The sequence below is a fragment of the Heterodontus francisci genome, chromosome 2 (genome assembly GCF_036365525.1).
Source record: "Heterodontus francisci isolate sHetFra1 chromosome 2, sHetFra1.hap1, whole genome shotgun sequence".
NCBI lineage: Eukaryota > Metazoa > Chordata > Chondrichthyes > Heterodontiformes > Heterodontidae > Heterodontus > Heterodontus francisci.
In genome coordinates this window covers 124,261,745-124,286,965 of record NC_090372.1, presented here as the reverse complement: position 1 = coordinate 124,286,965, position 25,221 = coordinate 124,261,745, and the positions used below count along the sequence as shown (strand labels likewise).

Here is a 25,221-nt window from a genome sequence, read left to right as displayed (position 1 = left end):
AAAACGAACATCATGGGGCAGGATGTCAGAAATGCTCCATCCATCAATATTGGCGACCACGCTCTGGAAGTGGTTCAAGAGTTCACCTACCTAGGCTCAACTATCACCAGTAACCTGTCTCTAGATGCAGAAATCAACAAGCGCATGGGTAAGGCTTCCACTGCTATGTTCAGACTGGCCAAGAGAGTGTGGGAAAATGGCGCACTGACACGGAACACAAAAGTCCGAGTGTATCAGGCCTGTGTCCTCAGTACCTTGCTCTACGGCAGCGAGGCCTGGACAACGTATGCCAGCCAAGAGCGACGTCTCAATTCATTCCATCTTCGCTGCCTTCGGAGAATACTTGGCATCAGGTGGCAGGACTATATCTCCAACACAGAAGTCCTTGAAGCGGCCAACATCCCCAGCTTATACACACTACTGAGTCAGCGGCGCTTGAGATGGCTTGGCCATGTGAGCCGCATGGAAGATGGCAGGATCCCCAAAGACACATTGTACAGCGAGCTCGCCACTGGTATCAGACCCACCGGCCGTCCATGTCTCCGTTATAAAGACGTCTGCAAACGCGACATGAAATCGTGTGACATTGATCACAAGTCGTGGGAGTCAGTTGCCAGCATTCGCCAGAGCTGGCGGGCAGCCATAAAGACAGGGCTAAATTGTGGCGAGTCGAAGAGACTTAGTAGTTGGCAGGAAAAAAGACAGAGGCGCAAGGGGAGAGCCAACTGTGCAACAGCCCCAACAAACAAATTTCTCTGCAGCACCTGTGGAAGAGCCTGTTACTCCAGAATTGGCCTTTATAGCCACTCCAGGCGCTGCTTCACAAACCACTGACCACCTCCAGGCGCGTATCCATTGTCTCTCGAGATAAGGAGGCCCAAAAGAAAGAAAAGAAGTATCTGATATCATAATCCATGAGAGAGGAGCTGAAGCAGTGTGTGGGGAGGCATGAAACTCCTGTGATTCAGTTATTATGTGTATAACGTATATTTATAAAATATAAAAGATGTAAGGTAAAAATGAGAAAACAGAATAGTCTCAAAATTCTTAGGGTTAAAGAGAGTGGAATGCAAGTTTTCCACTGGGAGGTGCCAGGAATTTAAAGCAGATGCCAGTTACACTGGGAATCCACACCATTCACACTGTTGCTTTAAATTCTATTGGTGGCATCCATGGGTGGATCATCTTCCACCGCTTTTACATCAAGATGGTGTGTCTGAGTGAGTTCCAGATTCCTCTAACAAGATATGTACAGGTTATGTCATTTAATATGACAGTTGTCCTCTGAAACCAGAGGGGATAGCAATGTATTTGTTATACAAAGTCAGATGATATAGTACAATATACAGGGAAGGAGCCTACACAGTGCTTGATGAAATTTATGCTGTCCTGGGTTTGTGTTTGCTTTAAACAGGTAAATGAAAAGGCATAGCTTCTTTCATCGACGTCCAGGGTAGTTTTTCAATTAGAAAGCTAACCAATCCATTATTAAGGTATAAGAATTCATTCAAGTTGGCTAGTAATGAGCCCTGCAGTGTAGCTTCAAAGAATTCTTAATTTGAAGGTAGAGGTTTAATTTTTGGCAAACAGTTTTGCCATCTTTTATCCCAAGGTTCTCTGTGTTGAAAATCATAATGTGTTGGAGAATCTGGTTAAACAACTTCTCACTTCTGGAACCTGGGTTCAGATTCAGCTGGAAAACAATGAAGATAAAGACCAACATGAAATTTGTTTGGATAGTTTCATGACACAGAATTGTCTTGAATTATTATCAAATTGGCAATCTCACTCAGAGTGCCCGTTAGGATGGTTGGCTTGGAAATTGAGGATGCAGCACAGGTGCTTTTAGGTATTTTTCCGAATCTGGAGCTAAAATAGAGTAACCCGTGATATACCTTATTTTTATTTGTTCCTGGGATGTGGGCTTTGCTGGCTAGGTCTGCCCATCCGTAATTGCCCTTGAGAAGTTGGTGGTGAGCTGCCTTCTTGAACCACTGCAGTCCATGTGGGGTAAGTACGCCCACAGTGCTGTTAGGAAGGGAGTTCCATGGTGATACAGTTCCACGTCAGGATGGTGTGTGGCTTGGAGAGATACTTGCAGGTGATGGTGTTCCATGCATCTGCCACCCTTGTCCTTCTAGTTGGTAGAGGTGCTGTCTAAGGAGCTTTGGTGCATTGCTGCAGTTCATCTTGTAGATAGTGCACACTGCTGCCACTGTGCGTCGGTGGTGGAGGGAGTGAATGTTTGTAGATGGGGTGCCAATCAAGCAGGCTGCTTTGCCCTGGATGAATTTGAGCTTCTTGGGTGTTGTTGGAGCTGCACCCATCCAGGCAAGTGGAGAGTATTCCATCACATTCCTGACTTGTGCCTTGTAGATGGTGGACAAGCTTTGGGGATTCCGGAAGTGAGTTACTCACCGCAGGATTCCTGGCCTCTGACCTGCTCTTGTAGCAGTTCAGTTTCTGCTCAATGGTAACCCCCAGAATGTTGATAGTGGAGGACTCAGCGATCGTAATGGCATTGAATGTCAAGGGGAGACAGTTAGATTGCCTGGCACTTGTGTGGCGCGAATGTTACTTGCCACTTTATTATCCCAAGCCTGGATATTGTCCAGATCTTGCTGCATTTCTACACGGACGGCTTCAGTATCTGAGGAGTTGCGAATGCTGCTGAACGTTGTGCAATCATCAGCGAACATCCCCACTTCTGATCTTATGATTGAAGGAAGGTCATTGATGAAGCAGCTGAAAATGGTTAGGCCTCGGACACTACCCTGAAGAACTCCTGCATTGATGTCCTGGAGCTGAGATGATTGACCTCCAACAACCATAACCATCTTCATTTGTGCTAGATATGGCTCCAATCAGCAGAGAGTTTTTCCCCTGATTCCCATTGACTCCAGTTTTGCTAGGGCTCCTTGATGCCATACTCTGTCAAATGCTGCCTTGATGTCAAGGGCAGTCACTCTCACATCATCTCTTGGGGCGGTATTTGGCTTTGTTGGACTTTCCTGCTTTTTGTGCACAGGACATAACTGGGCAATTTTCCACATTGCCGGGTAGATGCCAGTGTTGTAGCTGTATTGGAACAGCTTGGCAAGGGGTGTGGCAAGTTCTGGAGCACAGGTCTTCAGTACTATTGCCGGAATGTTGTCAGGGCTCATAGCCTTTGCAGTATCCAGTGCTTTCAGTCATTTCTTGATATCACGTGGAGTGAATCGAATTGGCTGAAGACTGTCATCTGTGATGCTGGGGACTTCAGGAGGAGACCGAGATCGATCATCAACTCAGCACTTCTGGCTGAATATTGTTGCAAATGCGTCAGCCTTATCTTTTGCACTGATGTGCTGGGCTCCCCCATCATTGAGGATGGGGATATTTGTGGAACCACCTCCTCCAACCTAACATGAGCATTACTAATGCTGACTGGGAATGGAAAATATTAAGCAAGGGTCCCTTTCCTCAGTGCCCCTCATTATAATTAGCCCCATTTCCCCTAAAAGGAAGTAGACAGAATTAGCAGAAGCTGTTGTTTTAGATTTACTTCATCAATGCTCTTTGAAATGTGAAGACTGTAACTAAAATTTGCATTTGTCACTCTGGTACATAAGAAAGAACTATGGATGAAAGTCTTCTCTGCAATCCTGCCCAAAAGCAGGTGTAATTGTGGCAAAGAATGAGGAAATATTTCAGCGATGATGATTACTACTGTCCTATTACCTCGACCAGGTTATTCATTCCATAACCACTGCTGGCCACTTCTTCCCTTCCCGCTACATGCAAATAGTGACAGTGGACAGGATACAGATCCCTGAAGGATCCACATCCATTCCATCCCACTTACCACTGCTGCTTCCTGGGGCTACAACCAGCATGCAGAGAATTATGGTGAGCTTCTGTCTCTTTAAGGTATGTTTTCCGGTGCTTCAGCGGAATTCCCACTGTAGCTACACCAGGAATATCTGCGCTCACACTGGCTGGTTCCCTCTTGGCATCAAGGATCCTGCTGGAAGTTTGTCGTGCATATGTGATAACCCAGGGAAACTGCTTGAAGTTGGAATGGAGGCAGAAGGGTGGGCAAAAGCCTTGCCGCACTGGAACTTTGTCCTGAGGAGCAGAATCCAAACAGTAATATTCCAAAGTATTGTTCCTGAAGATGTTCAACTATTTGCACAGTTGCTTGGGCCACTTAAACTTCCTTTTCATCACTGGCATACCAGGACATTATTACAAAATAAATGCAATGAAACATGTTTTTAAAAAAAAGTGTGGTCATTGTTGGATTTTAAAACATGCCTCAAGTCTGACAAGTAATGCCAGAATGTACATCTAGTTGTACACAGTATCAAATCTTGAAGTTAAGGCTAGAAGTTAAGTATATAAAGTACATTCAAAGCTACTGTCTGAAGTGATAAAAAGAACTGCCTGTGGTCATTCGGGAATGTGACCATTGCAGAGCGATTTTGTTATGATTTAAAATATTAAGTTGTGTTTTGATTTGTATTGGGTGTGGTGATTCTTAAGGCCTTATTGGATTGTTTACTTTTGCAGATAACTAATTTGACAGAAATTCATGATCGCATCAGTGGCATGGCTCGCTGTCCATACAATCCACAACACAATTCCACTGCTTTAATTACATCTGCCGGAGAGCTCTATGCTGCCACTGCCATGGACTTCCCAGGGAGAGACCCTGCTATCTACCGAAGCCTGGGAGGGCTTCCTCCTCTACGCACTGCTCAGTACAACTCAAAATGGCTGAATGGTGAGCACCGACAGGATAAGGACTTATGTGTATAACAAAGAGATTGTGTTCCTAAGGATCCTTAAGGCCTTTGAATACTACGCTGGTGATGTTGGTTGAAATATAATGGAAAGATTATAGAGGGATGGTTTTCTGAGGCTCTTCCACCAGTGAACTAGTGTAAAGGAGTAGTGGGGTGCCCAATTTTCCAAGCAATGATTTGGGAACCAAACATTTGGCCAAAGCAGCATGCACAGGCTTTACTTCAATCTGAAAATTGTTTTAAAAAGTTCCCACAATGAATGTTCCAACGTTGGGTAAATGACAGAGCCATAATGGCACAGGAGGGGCCATTCGGCCCATAGGGTTCATGCTGGCTCTTTGCAGAGTCAGTCAGTCCCAATCCAGCTCTATCCCCGTAGCTCTGTAAGTTTATTTTCCTCACGTGCCCATCCAATTTTCTTTTGAAATCATTCACCGTCTCCACTTCCACCACCCTCATAGGCAGTGAGTTCCAGGTCATTACCACTTGCTGCATAAAAAGTTTTTCCTCACACCCCTCTGCATCTTTTGCTCAAAACCTTAAATCTGAGTGCAAGGGCTAGAGGATAATCAGCTAATGGGAATAGCATTTCTTTGTCTACCCTATCCAAACCTGTAAGAATCTTGTACACCTCTATCAAATCTCCCCTCAATCTCCTTTGATCCAAGGATAACAATCCCAGCTTCTCCAACCTAACCTTGTCGTTAAAATCGCTCATTCCTGGAACCATTCTGGTAAATCTCCTCTGCACCCAAAGACTCTCTCATCTTTCCTAAAGTGTGGTGACCAGAATGGAATGCAATACTCTCATTGTGGCCTAACCAGAGCTTTACAAAGGTTCAGCATAACCTCCCTGCTTTTGTACTCAATATCTCTAATTATAAAGCCAGAGATCCCATATGCTTTGCTAACTACTGCCTCAATATGTCCTTCCACTTTTAAAGATCTATGCACGTGAATCCCCAGGTCCTTCTGTCCCTGTCCACTCTTTAGACCTGTGCCATTTAGTTTATATTGCCTCACCCTATCACTTCTGCCAAAATGTATCACCTCACATTTCCCGGTATTAAATTCCATCTGCCACTTGTCTGCCCATTCTGCAAGCCTATCTATGTTGATTGGTATCATCCTCACTGCCACACCTCCAAGTTTGGTATCATCGGCAAATTTTGAAATTTTACTTTGTGTTCCAATATCTAAGTCATTTATATATATCAAAAAGCTGTGGTCCTAGCACTGAACCTCGAGGAAAACCACTGTTTACCATCCTCCTATCTGAAAAACAACTACTTAACATGACTTTCAGTTTTCTGTCGTTGAGTCAATTTTTTAATCCAAGTGACACTGACGCTCCTATTCCATGAGCCCCAATTTTGTTAACCAGCATTTTATGTGGTACTTTGTCAAAGGCTTTCTTAAAATCCATATAGACAACATCCATTGCTTTCCCTTCATCAGCCTTCTCTTCATCAAAAAAATCAATCAGATTAGTCAAGCAAATCTCTGCTGGCTTTACCCAATTAACTCAAAACTCTTCAACTGCCTGTTGATGTTTTCGCTGATTATTTTTCTAAAACCTTACCCACCACAGATGTTAAACTGACTGGTCTGTAGTTGCTAGGATTGTCCTTACACCATTTCTTGAATAAGGGTGTCGCATATGCTACTCTCCAATCCTCTGGCACCTCCCCCGTACCTAGGCAAAATTGGAAGACTATGGCAAGCACTTCTACTATCCCCACACCCACTTCCTTTAGCAACCAAAATGTAAACCATCCAGACCAGGCAACTTATCCACTCTAAGCATAGCCAGCCTTTCTTATAGAGAGATACAGCACTGAAACAGGCCCTTCAGCCCACCGAGTCTGTGCCAATCATCAACCACCCATTTTATACTAATCTTACATTAATCCCATATTCCCTACCACATCCCCACCTTCCCCTATCACCTACCTACACTAGGGGCAATTTACAATGGCCAATTTACCTATCAACCTGTAAGTCTTTGGCTGTGGGAGGAAACCGGAGCGCCCGGCGGAAACCCACGCGGTCACAGGGAGAACTTGCAAACTCCGCACAGGCAGTACCCAGAACTGAATCCGGGTCACTGGAGCTGTGAGGCTGCGGTGCTAACAACTGCACCACTGTGTTACCCAAAGTGCATCCTGTCTATCAATTTTCATCTCATCCATTGCCTCTATCGATATTTTGTCATCATCCTCTTCTTTAGTAAATATTAATACTCATTAAGTATTCTTGTCTTGCCCTGCGCCTCTAAGCCTACATCACCCTCTTTATCCCTAACAGGCCCCACCCCACCTCTTACTAACTGCTTACTATTTACATGCCAGTAGAAGATTTTGGAGGAAAAGAATGTGTGTACCCTGTGCATATTAACTGCGCTCATAGAAGTCCTGGAACTTGAACTGAAGTGGCAGTATTAAATTGTGGTCAAAGTCTTTTGGATAGAAATTTCAATTGTGCAATGATTGCAGCTGACAGAATGACTGCCTCAGGAGAAATAAGTTCCACCAATTTCTTTCCTCTTTACCCCAAGTGTGCCGGATTTACCCCTTTTAAAGAGCAAAATGTTTGTGTTTTAACTTCTTTGCAATTTTAATTCAGTTTTGATTGACCAAATCATTGATTTTGGAGTTTTTTCATGCCAATGTTAAATGGGGAAAGTGGGAAAAAATAGCGTAGAGGTAGATGATCAGCCATTATCCGTTTGAATGGTGGATTAGGCTCGCCAGACTGAATGGCCTATTCCTGCTCCTATTTCCTATGATCCTATCGGTAGGATCATAGGAATTCAGAAATCTATGTTTCATTCATCATTCTTGGCTGCTGCTTATTTAAGTCACATTGGACGAAGTGGGAGATTAGGTATTCCTTTGGGAGTTCCAAACACATTGCAGGACATAGCCAAAGAAGAGAAGTTCATGAGTGGTCAACAAATACATCTACACTCCTGGGACCCACATTTATGGAGCAAACCACATTTATCTAGACACGACAGAGAAGACCTGTTTTCATCACCTCTGCATCTGAAGAGTGGCTGCTATAGATTTGTACCATCTAAAGAATAATCTGCAGACACCATCTGGAATAGGGACTGTTCTTCGCTTGGAAGGAAGATTACTGCAACATTAAGCTTTCACAACACTGTTTCCTTACAATCCATCAAAAGGGACATCTGCCCCATCAGGCAGTTTACAAAATATACCTGTATCAAGTAACTGATGCACCATATTTGCAAGTGGTAACATCTTCATTACTTTTCCAGTGGGAAGGAGGCATCAACTATATAGGCAGAGTTTTTTTTTATTTGTTGCATGGGATGTGGGCATTGCTGGCAAGGACAGCATTTGTTGCCCATCCCTAATTGCCCTTGAGAAGGTGGTGATGAGTTTCCTTCTTGAACCACTGCAGTTCATCTGGTACGGGTACACCCACAGTGCTGTTAGGGAGACAGTTCCATGAATTTGACCCAGCGACAATGAAGGAATGGTGATATAGTTCCAAGTCAGGATGGTGTGTGGCTCGGAGGGGAATTTGCAGTTGGTGGTGTTCCCATGCATCTGCGACCCTTGTCCTTCTAGGTGGTAGAGGTTGCAGGTTTGGAAGGTGCTGTCAAAGGAGACATGTTAAGTTGCTGTAGTGCATCTTGTAGATGGTGCACACTGCTACTGCTGCGTGGTGGAGGGAGTGAATGTTTAATGTGGTGTATGGGGTGCTTTGTCCTGGATGGTATCGAGCTTCGTGAGTGTTGTTGGGCCGCACTCATCCAGACAATTGAAGAATATTCCATCACATTCCTGACTTGTGCCTTGTAGATGGCGGACAGGCTTTGCGGAGTCAGGAGGTGGGTTACTTGCTGCACAATTCCCAGCCTCTGACCTGTTCCTGTAGCCACGGTATTTATGTGGTTGCTCCCGTTCAGTTTCTGGTCAATGATAACCCCCTGGAAGTTGATAGTCGGTGATTCAATGATGGTAATGCCATTGAATGTCAAGGGGCGATGGTGAGATTCTCTCTTGTTGGAGATCGTTATTGGCATTTGTGTGCCATGAATGTTACTTTCCACTTATCAGCCCAAATCTAAATATTGTCCAGGTCTTGTTGCATATGGGCACAGAATGCTTCACTATCTGAGGAGTTGCGAATGGTGCTGAACATTGTACAATCATCAATGAACATCCCCACTTCTGACCTTATGATGGAGGGAAGGACATTGATGAAGCAGCTGAAGATGGTTGAGATGATTGACCTCCAACAACCACAACACTCTTCTTTCTGCTAGGTATGACTCCAATCTGTAGAGAATTTTCACCCGATTTCTATTAACTTCAATTTGGCTAGGGCTCCTTGATAGGACAAAGTCACTTTTTTTTGTGTTTATTTTATTTTAGTTTGTTCAGTTTGTTTCTACTGTGCCTACCCACTGTTTTTTCATGTTTGTGCTTGTGGCTGTTCAGTTTTCAGTCCATTAACACCCTATCTGTACTAATGCTTTGTCTTTCAGCGCACCATTAACATATTGTTTGCCTTTGCTCCATGACCTTCTGGTCAGCTATTCTGTGACCTTGTCCTATCAATACCTTCTTTTTTGTTTTCTCTTGCCCCACCCCTGCTTTACTTGCTTAAAATCTTTTACGTTTCTTATATCTGCCAGTTCCGAAGAAAGGTCACCGACCTGAAACTTCTCTCTCCACAGATACTGCCAGACCTGCTGAGTTTTTCCAGCACTTTCTGTTTTTTTTCAGATTTCCAGCATCCGCAGTATTTTGCTTTTATTATATTTCAAGTAGTCTATTTCTCATAAATAATTGCTGAAGTTTATTGTTAATTCTTGAAGCTTTGAATTTTGACAGGGGTACTTGAAATGATTGTCATGGTGGGCAAACGTGATGCATCATCAGCACGCCAAGGGGCACAAGGATCTATGCAGTGCTGTTTGTGTTATCGGGTTCTTTCGAGTTCCAAGTTAGGGAGTCAAATTGTCTCACCTGAGATACATGAGTTACCATGTAATAGGGAGACTGGAATAAGCAACCTTCAAAATAATCTTCTGTCTCATGACCAATAAATATTCCAAGGTACTAATCACACCAGATATGCTGGATTTATGGGCCGCCCTGAGGCAAGGTCGGGGGAGGGGTGGGGGTGCATAGAATCGTGACGGGTGACGGAAGGCCCGTTGCCGCTCTCACCGAGCAGTCTTGCCAGCAGTGGGAAGGGCCGATGACGGCCTTCTAGCCCAGAGGCCAATTGAGGCCATTAGCTGGCCTTTTAATGACCACTTAAGGGCCTCTTCCTACTGCCGCTGGGATCTAACCAATGATGGTAGGTGCCTCCGCCACATGGAGTGGGCACCTTGTAAAATGAGGTGCCCTCCCTGTGGTCTTGGGGGGGTCTCTCTTCCATGGGCAGTCTGTAGCCCACAGAGGACTGCGACTGGGAAACAGTGCACCTCTCAGGATTCTCCTCCCCCGGGCTTTACAACCACCCCACCAGGGGCTTCCAAACTGGCCCCAGCGAACCCACCTCACTTATCTGAGTTCCAGTGCTGGATCTGGGTCCAAGGCCTCTGCAATACCATGAAAAGGCCGAGGTGGCATTCCCCTCCTTTCAGCCCAGCTGTGAGCCCTGCCTCCTCCACAAAATCCAGCACAAAGTGAGTAAACCTATGCCCTGTGCAATATTGTTCACCGGGAACCATTCCTGTGCCTTGATTTTTCTTGTTTCCCAATGTAAATAAGATTTGCAATTTCATTCAAATTGTTAGCTGAAAGATCCTTATGACACCCTCCAGGTTTTCTATCCTGTAGCTATACCAGATTTCTATGTTTCCTGCAGCTATTTAGCCAGCGTACACAACTCAGTGCTTTAGCGCACTGAGGAGGTCTTGCTCCACCTCAGTTTGTTGAGATTTCAGGCCCTATTTGCTTAATTTATCTGTTATTATTTCACGTGTTACTCTTTTTCTAGTTATCATACCAGGCACTGGAGCCACTGCACCACATGCTGTCAGGATCAGATGGCATGTGAGCGGGAATGGCCAATTACAATTTGCTCAGCTTGCTCACGTTTAAATGGTGATGTGGCAGATTAGCAGAAGTGCAGTTCCACTTCAAAAGTAATATTTAAAATAAATATTGGGGTTAATAGCCATGGGGGTTCTCCTATTTGTCCGCTGTAACTTCGGCATAAGAGCCACTGAAACCCTGGGATCGTTATTTTAAATGATAGATTTCAATTGTGAAATTAGACTTCACACCCAATTGTGCCTATTAAAGCATAGTGGCCATGAGATTCTTCAGGGATTCCACATGGAGACCACTTGCAGAAAGTCTCTACCACCTCCATGAGTTTCATTGTTGTCTCGTAAAGGGGCAGAACTTCCAACTATTCCCTTAAAAGACAGATTACGTGCAGGAGACCAATCTTGTGGCCTGGGCCCGTGGAGAGAGGAACGTTTCTTTTTATTAACATTTTTCTAGTTGGGCACTCTTGCTTGGGGGTAATGTGGCCTAGGCACCCCCCAGCCTATAGGTTGTGGACATGACACTGGCAGGAACCAGAGATGTACCCACAGCAACGATTGCACCAACGCACCCGCCCCCCCCACCCCGCGCTGATTAGTTGTCCTCTTACCAACTCCGCAAACTTGAGTAGGGTCAGCACTGGAGGACACCAGCAGGCACAATTACTACATTATCTCCAGAATTGCATCCAAGCAAATTTTTTAGCTGCTGCTCTGTCAAATGTGGACACTGAAGTTGTCACTTAGATGGGAAAAAAGATTGTGTGCCAAGAACTACAGAAAAAATACAATATCCAAAAGGTATCATAACTGTGATTTTTGTTACATTTTTCAATTTTGTTTTCTAGAGCCAAACTTTGTGTCATCCTATGACATTGGAACATTCACCTATTTCTTTTTTCGAGAGAATGCAGTGGAACATGACTGTGGAAAAACTATTTTCTCTAGAGTGGCCAGAGTGTGTAAAAATGACATTGGAGGGAGATTTCTCCTGGAGGATACCTGGACAACCTTCATGAAAGCCCGACTAAACTGTTCTCGACCTGGTGAAATTCCTTTTTATTACAATGAGCTGCTAAGCACATTCTTCTTACCTGAGCAAGACATGCTGTATGGAATCTTCACCACTAATGTGTACGTACCCATTAGATCTTTTCCCATTTCAGTGTAAGGATACAACTGCAGGTACTCTTTGTTGTGTTCTCTTTAGGTACCTCTTTATTTTTCCAATGTTGCACCTGTATTTATTGCAAACCAAAATGGAATCATATTTGTGAAGATTATTTATTTGTACATTGGTATGTTTCCTACAGGAATAGTATAGCAGCTTCGGCTGTCTGCATGTTTAATCTGAGCGCCATTACTCAAGTTTTTGCCGGGCCGTTCAAATTCCAGGAGAATTCCCGTTCAGCATGGCTGCCTTTTTCTAATCCTAATCCTAACTTTCAGGTATTTATGACTCAACTTCAATGAAACTTTCTGTGATTTTGTAAAAGTAGTCTTAATTGTAAGAGTCTGTAATAATTGCTTCATGTTTAATATATTTTAATGTTTGTTGATTATTCTTTTATTTGTTTCTTTGTAATTTCCAATAGAGACTTAACTTTTTTTATTTATACTTTATTAGTGTGGTACAATCGATTATGGTCCTTATACAAATCTCACAGAGAGGAACCTCCAGGATGCTCAGAAGTTTATTCTTATGCATGAAGTGGTGCAGCCCATCTTTCCACTCCCTTTCTTCATGGAGGACAATAGTCGATTTTCCCACATAGTGGTGGATGTTGTACAGGGAAAGGACATGCTGTTCGATGTTATGTACTTGGCTACAGGTACCACAAATGAATTCACTGTACAAGAATGAAATGTATGACCTGAATGCACATTAATATGTCAACGATCAGCTTTAATACAGTTTAGTAAACATATAAAACATTTAGCTCTCGTACCATCATCCGAAGACACAGCGATAGTTTTCACATGTATGCTGATGATACCCAGTTCTAGCTCACCATCGCTTTCCTCGACTGTTGCTAAATTATCAGACTGCTTGTATGACATCCAGTATTGGATGAGCAGAAATTTCCTCCAATTAAATATTGAGAAGACCGAAGCCATTGTCTTCAGTTTCTGCTACAAACTGTGTTCCCAGCTACTGACACCATCCCTGTCCCTGGCAACTGTTTGAGGCTGAACTAGACTGTCCACAACCTCGGATCAAATATCTGCACCATCACTAAGGCCACCTATTTCCACCTCCATAACATTTCCTGACTTTGTCCCTGCCTCATAAAACAGCACAAAACCAATCTGATCAATTACTGCCCAATCAGTCTACTCTCAATCATCAGATAAGTGATGGCAGGTGTCGTTGACAGTGCTCTCAAGTGGAACTGACTCACCAATAACCTGCTTTACTGATGCTCAGTTTGGGTTCTGCAAGGATCACTTGGTCCAGACCTCATTACAGCCTTGGTCCAAACATGGACGACAAAGCTGAATACCAGAGGTGAGGTGAGAATGACTGCCCTTAACAAGAGAACAACATTTGACCGAGTGGTGCCATACTAAAATTTAAATCAGTGGGAATCAGGAGGAAGACACTCCACAGGCTTGAGTCATACCTAGCACAAAGGTTGTGGTGGTTGGAGGCCAATCATCTAAGCCCAGGGACATCGCAGCAGGAGAATCTCAGGGCCGTGTCCATGGCCCAAAGCTGCTTCATCAATGACCTTCCCTCCACTATAAGGTCAGAAATGGGGATGTTCGCTGATGATCACACAGCGTTTAGTTCTATTTGCAACTCCTCAGATACTGAAGCAGTCTGTGCCCGCATGCAGCAATACCAGGATAACATTCAGGCTTGGGTTCATAAGTAGCAAGTAAACATTCACACCACACAAGTGCCAGGCAATGACCATCTCCAGTAAGAGAGAATCTAACCATCTCCCCTTGTTGTTCAATGGCTTTATCATTGCTGAATCTCCCACCATTAATAACCTGGGGATACCATTGATCAGAAATTTAACTGGACAAGCCATACAAATATTGTGGATACAAGAGCAGGTCAGAGGCTGGGAATTTTGCAGTGAGTGGCTCACATTCTTACTTTCCAAAGCCTGTCCACCATCTACAAGACATAATACAGGAGTGTGATGGAATATTCTCCACTTGCCTGGATGAGTGCAGCCCCAACAACACTCAAAAAGCTCAACACCATCCAGGACAAAGCAGCCTGTTTCATTTGCACCCCATCAACCACCTTAAACCTACACTTCTTCCACACTGGTGCACTGTGGCAACTGTGTATACCATCTACAAAATGCACTGCATCAACTTGCAAAGCTTCTTCGAAATACCTCCCAAACATGCACCCGCTACTGCCTAGAAGAACAAGGACAGTAGGAGCATGGGAACACCACCACCTCCAAGTGACTTGTCATCCTCACTTGGAAATATATCACCATTTCTTCATCGTCGCTGGGTCAAAATCTTAGAATTCTCTAATTAGTAGCAGTGTGCAAGTACTTTTACCACACAGATTGCAGTGGTTCACGAAGGCAACTCACTACCATCTCTCAAGGGCAATTAGGGATGTGCAATAAATGCTGGCCTTGCCGGTGATGCCCACATACCATGAATAAATAAACAGATATTACAGTGCCCTGTGCACTTATGCATAATGGAGGACTTTGCAGCTCTATGTGCTCTGAGGAATGGCTATATATCATTCCCAATTGCCAGAGAAGACAAGAGGCAGAGAGTTTTAGTATTCAACAGAATTGCGGCATTCCCATGGTCGAGAGAGCCATTGAGTGTATGCAGGTGGGCAGGCGAGCCCCTCATTTAAATTTGCAGGTGTTCAGGAATAGGAAGGTATTCCATTCCCTCAATATGCAGCTTGTCTGTGACCACTGGCAGTGCATCATTCAGGTGAATGACTGCTATCCAGGGAGCTGCCGCAATGCTTTTATAACAGGGCAGTCATCCACCCCACAGTTCGTTGAGCCCCAACACTTTGGAAGGAGTAACAGGAATGCCGAGTACTGGGCTAATGGGAAGATTCTAGGTAGTGTAGATGAGCAGAGAGATCTTGGTGTCCAGGTACATAAATCCCTGAAAGTTGCTACCCAGGTTAATAGGGCTGTTAAGAAGGCATATGGTGTGTTAGCTTTTATTAGTAGGGGGATCGAGATTCGGAGCCACGAGGTCATGCTGCAGCTGTACAAAACTCTGGTGAGGCCGCACCTGGAGTATTGCGTGCAGTTCTGGTCACCGCATTATAGGAAGGATGTGGAAGCTTTGGAAAGGGTGCAGAGGAGATTTACTAGGATGTTGCCTGGTATGGAGGGAAGGTCTTACGAGGAAAGGCTGAGGGACTTGAGGTTGTTTTCGTTGGAGAGAAGGAGGAGGAGAGGTGACTTAATAGAGACATATAAGATAATCAGAGGGTTAGATAGGGTGGATAGTGAGAGTCTTTTTCCTCGGATGGTGATGGCAAACACGAGGGGACATAGCTTTAAGTTGAGGAGTGATAGATATAGGACAGATGTTAGAGGTAGTTTCTTTACTCAGAGAGTAGTAGGGGCGTGGAACGCCCTGCCTGCAACAGTAGTAGACTCGCCAACTTTAAGGGCATTTAAGTGGTCATTGGATAGACATATGGATGAAAATGGAATAGTGTAGGTCAGATGATTTCACAGGTCGGCGCAACATCGAGGGCCGAAGGGCCTGTACTGCGCTGTAATGTTCTAACGTTCTAACACGGTGTTCATGACTGGCTAGTAGGTGACATGGGGTACCCGCTGTTGCCATGGCTCATGACTCCCCTGAGAAACCCCCCAGACTGCAACTGAGCACTCCTAGGATGAAAACCAGTCAACCACCAGGATTATTATTGAGCAGACCATTGGGGTCCTGAAGCATGAGCTTGACCAGTGTGCACCGCTTGGCTGACAGACATCTGCAACGGCAGTGGTGGAGTGGTGGCAGAGGGAGAAAGGAATGCTGCCATATGGAGAGAGGCCAGTAGGTTCCTACTGCATGATTTACACACCACTATCGTACAGCCTGCCCAGTGATCTGCTGGGACACGTCTGCCATTGGTGACACTCTGCAAGTCCCTTTCAACCAAGGGACCCTGAGCCACCATGGCAGTTGTCGCACTTTGTCATTCCATGGAAGTTGCTATGTTAGCAGTGTAATTTGTGACCTCAGTCATTAGATGTTGCATGACATCGGGCTCCACAGGATGTTGGATGGAATTGGTGGTCTCGCCATGATGGAGTGGATGGGTTCCAGGCTGTGTGTCAATTGATGGACCAAACTGTCAATCTACGGACCAAGCTGGAGGTGAACTCCTCCATTCCCCTAGCTATGGACCATAAGCTTTCAGACTGTGTGATACACCAAGCATTTTATTTGTCTCACACATCAATCTTCCGAAGCGTGGTCCTGTGAGGTCCTCGTCTGACTCCTTGGCAACAGAACTAGTATGCCCCACTTTGCTCCCAACAAGTTGGCATTCCCTTCCACGCAGTGTGGCTGCTGCTCACTAGTGCCTAGTGCATCCCACTGTGAGGATCCCACTTCTATCCTAGGCCCCAAGCTATGCATGGTGCCAGACTCTGAGCTGGTGCCTGTGACAGGAGTAGTCATTGATCCAGTACTTTCTTCCTCGCTATTCTCCTCCTCCTTTTCCTCTGGGAAGCGAGATGGCTGTGCTCAACTTGAACATGCTACAGGGGGGTCGAAGTGAATCTTGCCCCTGGGAGCCTGCAGTGATAAAGCTGGAAGGGTTAGTGTACAATGTATGTGACCACTATAGGAGGATGTGTGTGTTGCGACCATATGGAGCTTGAGAGTGGGGATAGCTTTTGGAAATTGCTGATCAGATGTCCCCTGCTCTGTCTGTAGCCATGGTGTCTCCCACTCCCTTCCCAATCACGACAGCACTTTCTTCTCAAGAGGAGTGGTGTCATGCAGGTGAGGTTGATCTCCCCAGGTTAGGTTTGCTGCCGGCTGTTATGTGCTATTTTTTACTGGAAGAGAAAGTATGGTGATAGTGAATGAGCATGTTTGTGTGATGTCTCACACTATTGAAGAGCTGTGAGATGTGTCTGAGGTGTGAGTAGTGCCTGTAAAGGATGCAACACTGTGGGGTGTGTGAATGCCATTGTATTGTTTGGTGATGGATGAAGTGCGTTGAGGTTGTGACGCTGTTGATGGTGGTGCAGTTATTGTGAAGTGTCAGAATATATGTCAGTCCAGCCATCCCAGGAATCAGTCTGGTGAACCTTCGCTGTACTCCCTCTATAGCAAGAACATCCTTCCTCAGATAAGGAGACCAAAACTGCACACAATATTCCAGGTGTGGCCTCACCAAGGCCCTGTATAATTGCAGCAAGACATCCCTGCTCCTGTACTCGAATCCTCTTGCTATGAAGGCCAATGTACCATTTGCATTTTTTTACCGCCTGTTGCACCTGCTTGCTTACCTTCAGCAACTTGTGTACAAGAACACCCTGGTCTCGTTGCATATTCCTCTCTCTCAGTTTATAGCCGTTCAGATAATCTGCCTTCCTGTTTTTGCTACCAAAGTGGATAACCTCACATTTATCCACATTATACTACATCTGCCATGCATTTTCCCACTCACTCAGCTTGTCCAAATCACCCTGAAGCCTCACTGCATCCTCCTCACAACTCACCCTCCCACCCAGTTTGTGTCATCTGCAAATCTGGAGATATTACATTTAGTTCCTTCATCTAAATCATTAATGTATGTTGTGAATAGCTGGGGTCCTAGCACCGATCCCTGCAGTACGCCACTAGACACTGCCTGCCATTCGGAAAAAGACCCGTTTATTCCTACTCTTTGTTTCCTGTCTGCCAACCAATTTTCTATCCATCACAACACACTACCCCGAATCCCATGCACTTTAATTTTACACGCTCATCTCTTATGTGGGACTTTGTCGAAAGCCTTCTGAAAGTCCAAATAAACCACATCCACTGGCTCCCCCTCATCAACTCTACTAGTTACATCCTCAAAGAATTCTAGTAGATTTGTCAAGCATGATTTCCCTTTCGTAAATCCATGCTGACTCTGTTCGATTCTACCACTGTTCTCCAAGTGCTCTGCTATAAAATCTTTGATAATGGACTCTAGAATTTTCCCCAATACCGACGTCAGGCTGACTGGTCTATTATTCCCCGTTTTATTTATTTATTTAGAGATACAGCACTGAAACAGGCCCTTCGGCCCACCGAGTCTGTGCCGACCAACAACCACCCGTTTATACTAATCCTACATTAATCTCATATTCCCTACCACATCCCCACCATTCTCCTACCACCTACCTACACTAGGGGCAATTTACAATGGCCAATTTACCTATTAACCTGCAAGTCTTTGGCTCTAAAAAAGTTTTCTGTCTGCCTCCCTTTTTAAATAGTGGGGTTACCCTCCAATCTGTAGGAACTGTTCCAGAGTCTATAGAATCTTGGAAGATGACCACCAATGCATCCACTATTTCTAGGACCACTTCCTTAAGTACTCTGGGATGTAGATTATCAGGCCCTGGGGATTTATCGGCCTTCAATCCCATCAATTTCCACAACACCATTTCTCTGCTAATACTGATTTCCTTCAGTTCCTCCCTCTCACTAAACCCTGTGTTCTCCAACCTTTCTGGTATGATATTTGTGTCCTCCTTTGTGAAGACAGAACCAAAGTATGCATTTAGTTGGTTAGCCATTTCTTTTTTCCCATATAAATTCCCCTGCTTCTGACTGTAAGGGACTTACATTTGTCTTCACCAATCTTTTTCTCTTCACATACCTATAGAAACTTTTACAGTCAGTTTTTATGTTCCCCGCAAGCTTACTCTCGTACTCTATTTTCCCCTTCTTAATCAATCCCTTGGACCTCCTTTGCTGAATTCTAAATGGCTCCCCATCCTCAGGTCTGTTCTGAAGAAGAGTCACTGACCTGAAACGTTAACTCTGCTTCTCTCTCCACAGTTGCTGCCAGACCTGCTGAGTATTTCCAGCATTTCTTGTTTTTATTTCATATTTCCAGCATCTGCAGTATTTTGCTTTTATCTCAGGTTTGTTGTTTTTTTTCTGGCAAATTTGTGTACCTCTCCCTTGGATCTAATGCTATCTCTAATTTCCCTTGTAAGCCATGGTTTGGCTACCTTTACCGTTTTACTTTTGCGCCATTCAGGAATAAACAATTGTTGCAGTTCATCCATGCGCTCTTTGAATGTTTGCCATTGCCTATCCATACCTTCGATGGAAGTGAGTGAGTGCAGACTACATCTACAGCTCCAAGAAAATTGTGTCTAATCAGTGTTACAGTGCTGAACCTGCAGTTGTTTTTTTCACCTGTAGGCACATTTAAATCATGATACTCATCAATTAGACCTAAAATCATGGGCTAATTCCACATTTTCAAACAAGTATTTCTTAACACAATAGCCATTTAGTGTCTGTTTTTACGTGTTGGCCAAAATAACCCCAGTGATGTTTTCCTGCATTTCTGCAGTACCATCTGGTGCCAGGCAGCTGAAGGGGACCTTGGCTAGAACTTGACATGTTGGAAAACACTTGTTCTTTCACAGTACTTCTGAAATAAGGCTTTAATGAAGAAATTGGTTTTAAACCCTGGTGCAGTAAAACTGCAACAGAAACAAAAATCCTAATGACCAATGACACCACAAGGTTTTGCTCAGACTTCAAAAACTCATTGAAATCAATATCCTTATGTCAGTTATACAGTAGTTATACATCTATTAAATTCAGTACATTGGGCATGTGTTTTATTAAAAGCTTTCATGTGAAGCATAGTCCTATTGGAAAAATCCATTGTACTGCCTGTAGTAGCTGTTAAGCCTGTGACAATGTGATAGGAGTTTTCAATGTTAAAGGTGTCACACCTTGCAATGGTTTAGCCAGCGTGATATCATACTCAGTTGGAACACTTCGTAGAGGTATATGGCCTGCTTTTTCATTAAAGTTTTTGGTTTTAACTATTTGTTAAAACACTTTTAATATCTTAGACCTCTTTGACTGCTTACATATTAAATATCATTATATCAGAAAAAAGAATAAAGTTAGCCCTATGGTTGCAAAACAGTAGCAAGTGCTTCAAGTGTGCTTTCCTGAATAAATTAATATTTATTGAACGGTCCCTTAAGTCAATACTTGGTTGTTCCTCTGTGTGTTATGGGAGTGTGGGTACAAGAAAGAGGAGGATAGTCGTTTGGTAGTCCAGAACTTGAGTATTGCTGAAAACAGAGACATCTTGTTGAAGCTTTTCGTTTTACACTCATCAGGACAATTCGCATGAATACCAATGTAAGGGAAAGGAACAAATTTATACTGTCTGAGAAGAGAAGGCTGATTGGTTGGCAGGTGAGCTCTGATTGGTGGAGGTGTTGCCATGGAGAATGCACCAGTTTATGGTGACTGACAGTTAACTGCCAAAATTTGTTTGAAATTTAAACCAGGCAGCTTGACTATGATTGGTCAAGGCATTGCCCTGAGGAATGAACCAGTGAATGGCTATCACTTATTTTGTTTAGCTGAAACAGGTGCAATGTGCGTACATGTTCTTTCTGTCTGCAAAGAACAGGGCCCTGTGTATTACTATTTGTTGCTTCCAGTACCCATAAATGCGCCACACTGCGAGCCCGACTGACAATCTTAAATTGGTTGTAAGCGTAATTCTTAGCATGCTGAGGATTATTTAGCAAATGTGATTCAGTGATTGGACAACATCTAATGTTGGACACTGTGTTTTGAATTTTGCAAGCATAGGCTGATTGGGTACGGTCTGTACCTTGCCCGTTGCGAACAGCGGAAGGGACATGCTGTTTGATATGATCCACCAGTCTTTGGGACGTACGGCCTATATACCTAGCATCACACTGGCAGTGAAATTCATATACCACATTACTCATTTGTGTGATAGGCAGAATGTCTTTTTGGCTGTAAATAGGGTCCGAGCCATTTGCTCACCATGCAAGCTTGACAGTTAATTGCTAGTCACCATAAACTGGCAACGCCTCTATCAATCAGAGTCCACTTGCCAACCAATCAGCACTCTCTTCTCATACAGTATAAATTTGTTGCTTTCCTTTACATTGGTATTCTTGCAGATTGTCCTGATGAGTGCAAGACAAAAAGCTTCGACAAAATGTCTCTGTTTTCAGCAAAGAGGAGGGTATTATTTTTTAAAGCAATGCACCTTAAGGCTATGACCCCAGCTCCTGATGTAGCAGCCACCCATCCACATTGTGTCTGTCCTCAGAAAAAGCTGGAACTGCTCAGTAGGACAGGCAGCATCTGTGGAGAGAGAAACAGATAACATTTCAGGTTGATTTATCTTTCATGGAACTGGAAAAAGGTAGAGATGTAACAGGTTTTAAGCAAGTGGGCGGCACAGTGGTGCAGTGGTTAGCACCGCAGCCTCACAGCCCCAGGGACCCGGGTTCAATTCTGGGTACTGCCTGTGCGGAGTTTGCAAATTCTCCCTGTGACCGCGTGGGTTTTGGCCGGGTTCTCCGGTTTCCTCCCACAGCCAAAGACTTGCAGGTGATAGGTAAATTGGCCGTTGTAAATTGGCCCTAGTGTAGGTAGGTGGTAGGGAATATGGGATTACTGTAGGGTTAGTATAAATGGGTGGTTGTTGGTCGGCACAGACTCGGTGGGCCGAAGGGCCTGTTTCAGTGCTGTATCTCTAAATAAATAAATAAAAGTACCAAAGCAAGGAAGAGGTGGGGAAGAAAAAAAGGGAAGATCTGTGATGCGGTGGAAGCAGGAGAGATTAAATGACGAAAGGGATGATGGTGCAAGGCAAAAGAAATGGTAACGAGACAAGTAAACAAACAAAAGAAGGGTCCAGAGGAGGTGTAAATGGGAAAAACTAAATAATGGGAGCAGAGGTTATGATCTGAAGTTGTTGAACTCCATGTTATGTCCAGAAGGCTAAAAAGTGCCTAATCGAAAGATGAGCTTCTGTTCCTCCAGCTTACATTGAGCTTCATTGGAACAGTGTAGGAGGCTGAGGACAGAAAGTTCAGAGTGGTTGTGGGGTGGGAAATTGAGCGGAGATGCCGTCGGAGAGAAGAGCAGAACTTCTTCAAGGCATCTCCGCTCAGTCCGCAAGCAGGACCCTGAGCTTCCAGTTGCTTGCCATTTCAACACTCCCCCCTGCTCTCATGCTCACATCTCTGTCCTGGGATTGCTGCAGTGTTCCAGTGAACATCAACGCAAGCTCGAGGAACAGCATCTCATCTACCGATTAGGCACACTACAGCCTGCCGGACTGAACACTGAGTTCAATAATTTCAGAGCATGACAGCCCCCCATTTTACTTTAATTTTTAGTTATTTTTTCTTCCTTTTTTTTTACATTCTTTTTTACATTTTTTACAATCTTTTTTTGCATTTATTTCATTTCATCTTAGTTTGTTCAGTTTGCTTACCCACTGTTTTTTCCAGGTTTTTTTTCAGGTTTGCACTTGCTGCTGTTCAATATTCAGTGTATTCACACCTAATCTGTACTAATGCTTTGTCTTTCAACACACCATTAACATATTGTTTGCCTTTGCTCCGTGACCTTTTGGTCAGCTATGTGGCCTGGTCCAATCTGCACCTTCTCCTTTGTTATCTCTTGCCCTACCCCCACCTCACTTGCTTATAATCTGTGACTTTTCTAATATTTGTCAGTTCCAAAGAAGGGTCACTGACCTGAAACGTTAACTCTGCTTCTCTTTCCACAGATGCTGCCAGACCTGCTGAGTGATTCCAGCATTTCTTCTTTTTGTTGCTGTAGAAATATATATTCTACACTGGTACTGTAATTAAAGTGGTGAAGAATGCTAATTCTAATTCTACTGAGATATATATGGGCTAGATATTTCTCCACTATTCTGCCCAAGAACAACAGAAAATTAGAAGAAATTAGGTGATGGAGACTACTTCTCCCTGCCCCCACCAGGATTCCCAGCCCTTCCTTGCTTGCCACTTGTAAATTCTGGTGGGGCTGGGAGATCTGGGCAAGCTTCTAGATTTTCCTGCTTACTGCTGATCTCTCTCTCTCTCAACCCCAGGGACTGCCAGGAGAAGAAGGAGGGACAAGGTCTCTGGACTCCAACCCCACTCCAACATCATTCAGTGCTCTAATGATCTCTTTCCACCTTCTCTTTCCCAAGTCTCAACTCTCCTGTAGCTTTTTACTGTGCTGTAGCTTGACAAAGATTTCGAGTCTTTCTCTTCAGGGTTCTTCCACCCACTCTAAGCCCCTTATGCTTTCTCAGGTGCTGTTCTGACCGTCTTCTTGTCCAATTGCCAGAACTTCTAGGACTTCAACGACAGGCTCCCTCTTGGTGATGGGTGTCCCTCTGGGAATCTGCTCTGCATGTCTGATCAGCTCTGACCCAGCAAAATGGATCGAGGTTATGGCATGGTCAAAGAAACAGGAAGAAATCCTGCCTCACTGCTACCCTGCCAACAAGGGCAAAATAATTGAAGTACATGAAAATACCAAAGGAAACAATTGACCCAACCAAGTCCATGTTAGTGTTTACCCTCCACATGAGCAAATAGTTCTAATCACGTTTACCAACTCTGTATCCCATTATCCCCCTTTCCTTTATCCACTTACCAATCTAATCTTGAACACTGACATATTTCTGTCTCAGCCACTAACCCTGTAAGTGAATTCCACAACCTCACAACTCCCTGTTAAAAAGTTTCTCTTGCTCCCTGTTCTAAATCTTTTACATTTGATCTTGTATTTATCATCCCCTGTTTTTGATCTCTCAACTACTGGAAACAATATGCTTTTATCTATCCTGTCACACCCTTTAATAATTTTAAACACTTCTGTCATATTGCCCTCTAATTGGAATTGTTCTAATGAACAAAGCCCCAATTCTTCAGGTCTTTCCTTGTATTTCTATTTCCTCAAAGCAGACAGCATCCTATTGAATTTCAACTGTAACCTCGCAAAAGTTTCAATACTCTTCCCACAGTGTAGCACCCAATACCAAATTGAATCCAGACCACAGCCTTCAAATGAGGCAAAATTATTGCTTTGAAATCATTTTTGTAAATTTTTTAACTTAATATCCTGAAAAGTAACTGGATTTACTTTTTGCTGGAGTTCATTCTTCTGAGCTGTATTGATTTTAATGAATATCATTATTGAGCAGTACGACTTCAAGAGCATTAAGATGCAAGAGAACTCAAGTCTTGACTCTGCACATACTTCACAAAAGAACATACTTATCTTTACAAGAGCCTTCTAGCAAATGCAGCCTGCAGTTTGAAATGTTAAATACATAAGTTCCTGACTTAGGTGGAGTTCAGGGGCTCAGTGTGCAATTTGTTGAGCTGTGAAAAAAAACTAATTGGTTTCTATCCTGATCTTCTATTTCACAATTCACAATGGCTGAGCCAGAAGATCTATACAACTTTAATGCACCACCTCATCCATTGTACCTATGTCGGGTTTATTCAGTCACTGTCATTAATTTATTTTAATAGTCTTGTTTGATGAGTATGCCAGTCTCTGTTAGCTAATGGTAAACTGCTTAATTTTGCTTGTAAAAAGACAGCAATACTTCTGAGGCTATTTGGTTTAAGAACTAAAAAAATAAGCAAGTTAGTTATTATCTCTGTTCTGACCAGTTATTATTCCCACTGTGCCTTCTGCTCAGCATCTTTTATTTCTCCCTTCTAGACTATGGGACTATTAAAAAAGTTCTTGCCCCTGTGAATAAAAGTGGGAGCAGCTGTTTGTTGGAGGAAATAGAACTCTTTCCAGCCGATCAGCGAGAGCCTATAAGGAACCTCCAGATCCTACACAGTGATAGTGTTCTGTTTGTTGGTCTTAGGGAACATGTGATAAGACTCCCCCTCAAACGCTGCACCTTTTACAAAAGTCGGAGGTAAGATCTTTGAACATTGGAGTGTATGAAGAATGTTTTAGCTGTGTTGTCAAAAGATCGCATTCTACTTTCTTATCCTAACAGTCTCAAATTACATATAGGATGATGGAAGAGCCATATATGGTTAATTCTTTCAAAGTATACTCTATCATTGAAACACAAACATCCCAGTTACACAGGTTTTAACTGCTTTTGAATGAACAATATGGGATGGACATTTTCCTTACTGGTTCTGAATGGAGAGGTATTTCCAGGTACATCTTTTTAAAATTGAGAAACAAGTTAAAGAGCCAAAGCCAATAGTGTAGGAAACCAGTAAAGTTGAATTTTTTTTTAAAAAGATGAGCTCAATCAGCAAGTGTCAATTAACTGATGCTAATTTTGGGGTTTTAAAATCTGAAGATTGTGGGAGAACAGAAACACTG

At 43.7% G+C, this 25,221-nt stretch overlaps 1 protein-coding gene across 2 annotated transcripts in view; it reads left to right on the top strand.

Annotated features, from left to right (window-relative positions):
• Window positions 1–25,221, top strand: part of sema5a (sema domain, seven thrombospondin repeats (type 1 and type 1-like), transmembrane domain (TM) and short cytoplasmic domain, (semaphorin) 5A) — a 333,948-nt gene that overhangs the window by 203,802 nt on the left and 104,925 nt on the right. For both annotated transcript variants that reach the window (XM_068010212.1, XM_068010220.1), the window contains 5 exons: window positions 4,552–4,765; window positions 11,682–11,967; window positions 12,147–12,282; window positions 12,461–12,665; window positions 24,589–24,796. In XM_068010212.1, the coding sequence (XP_067866313.1) occupies window positions 4,552–4,765; window positions 11,682–11,967; window positions 12,147–12,282; window positions 12,461–12,665; window positions 24,589–24,796 (1,049 nt within the window). The remainder of the gene's footprint in view (window positions 1–4,551; window positions 4,766–11,681; window positions 11,968–12,146; window positions 12,283–12,460; window positions 12,666–24,588; window positions 24,797–25,221) is intronic.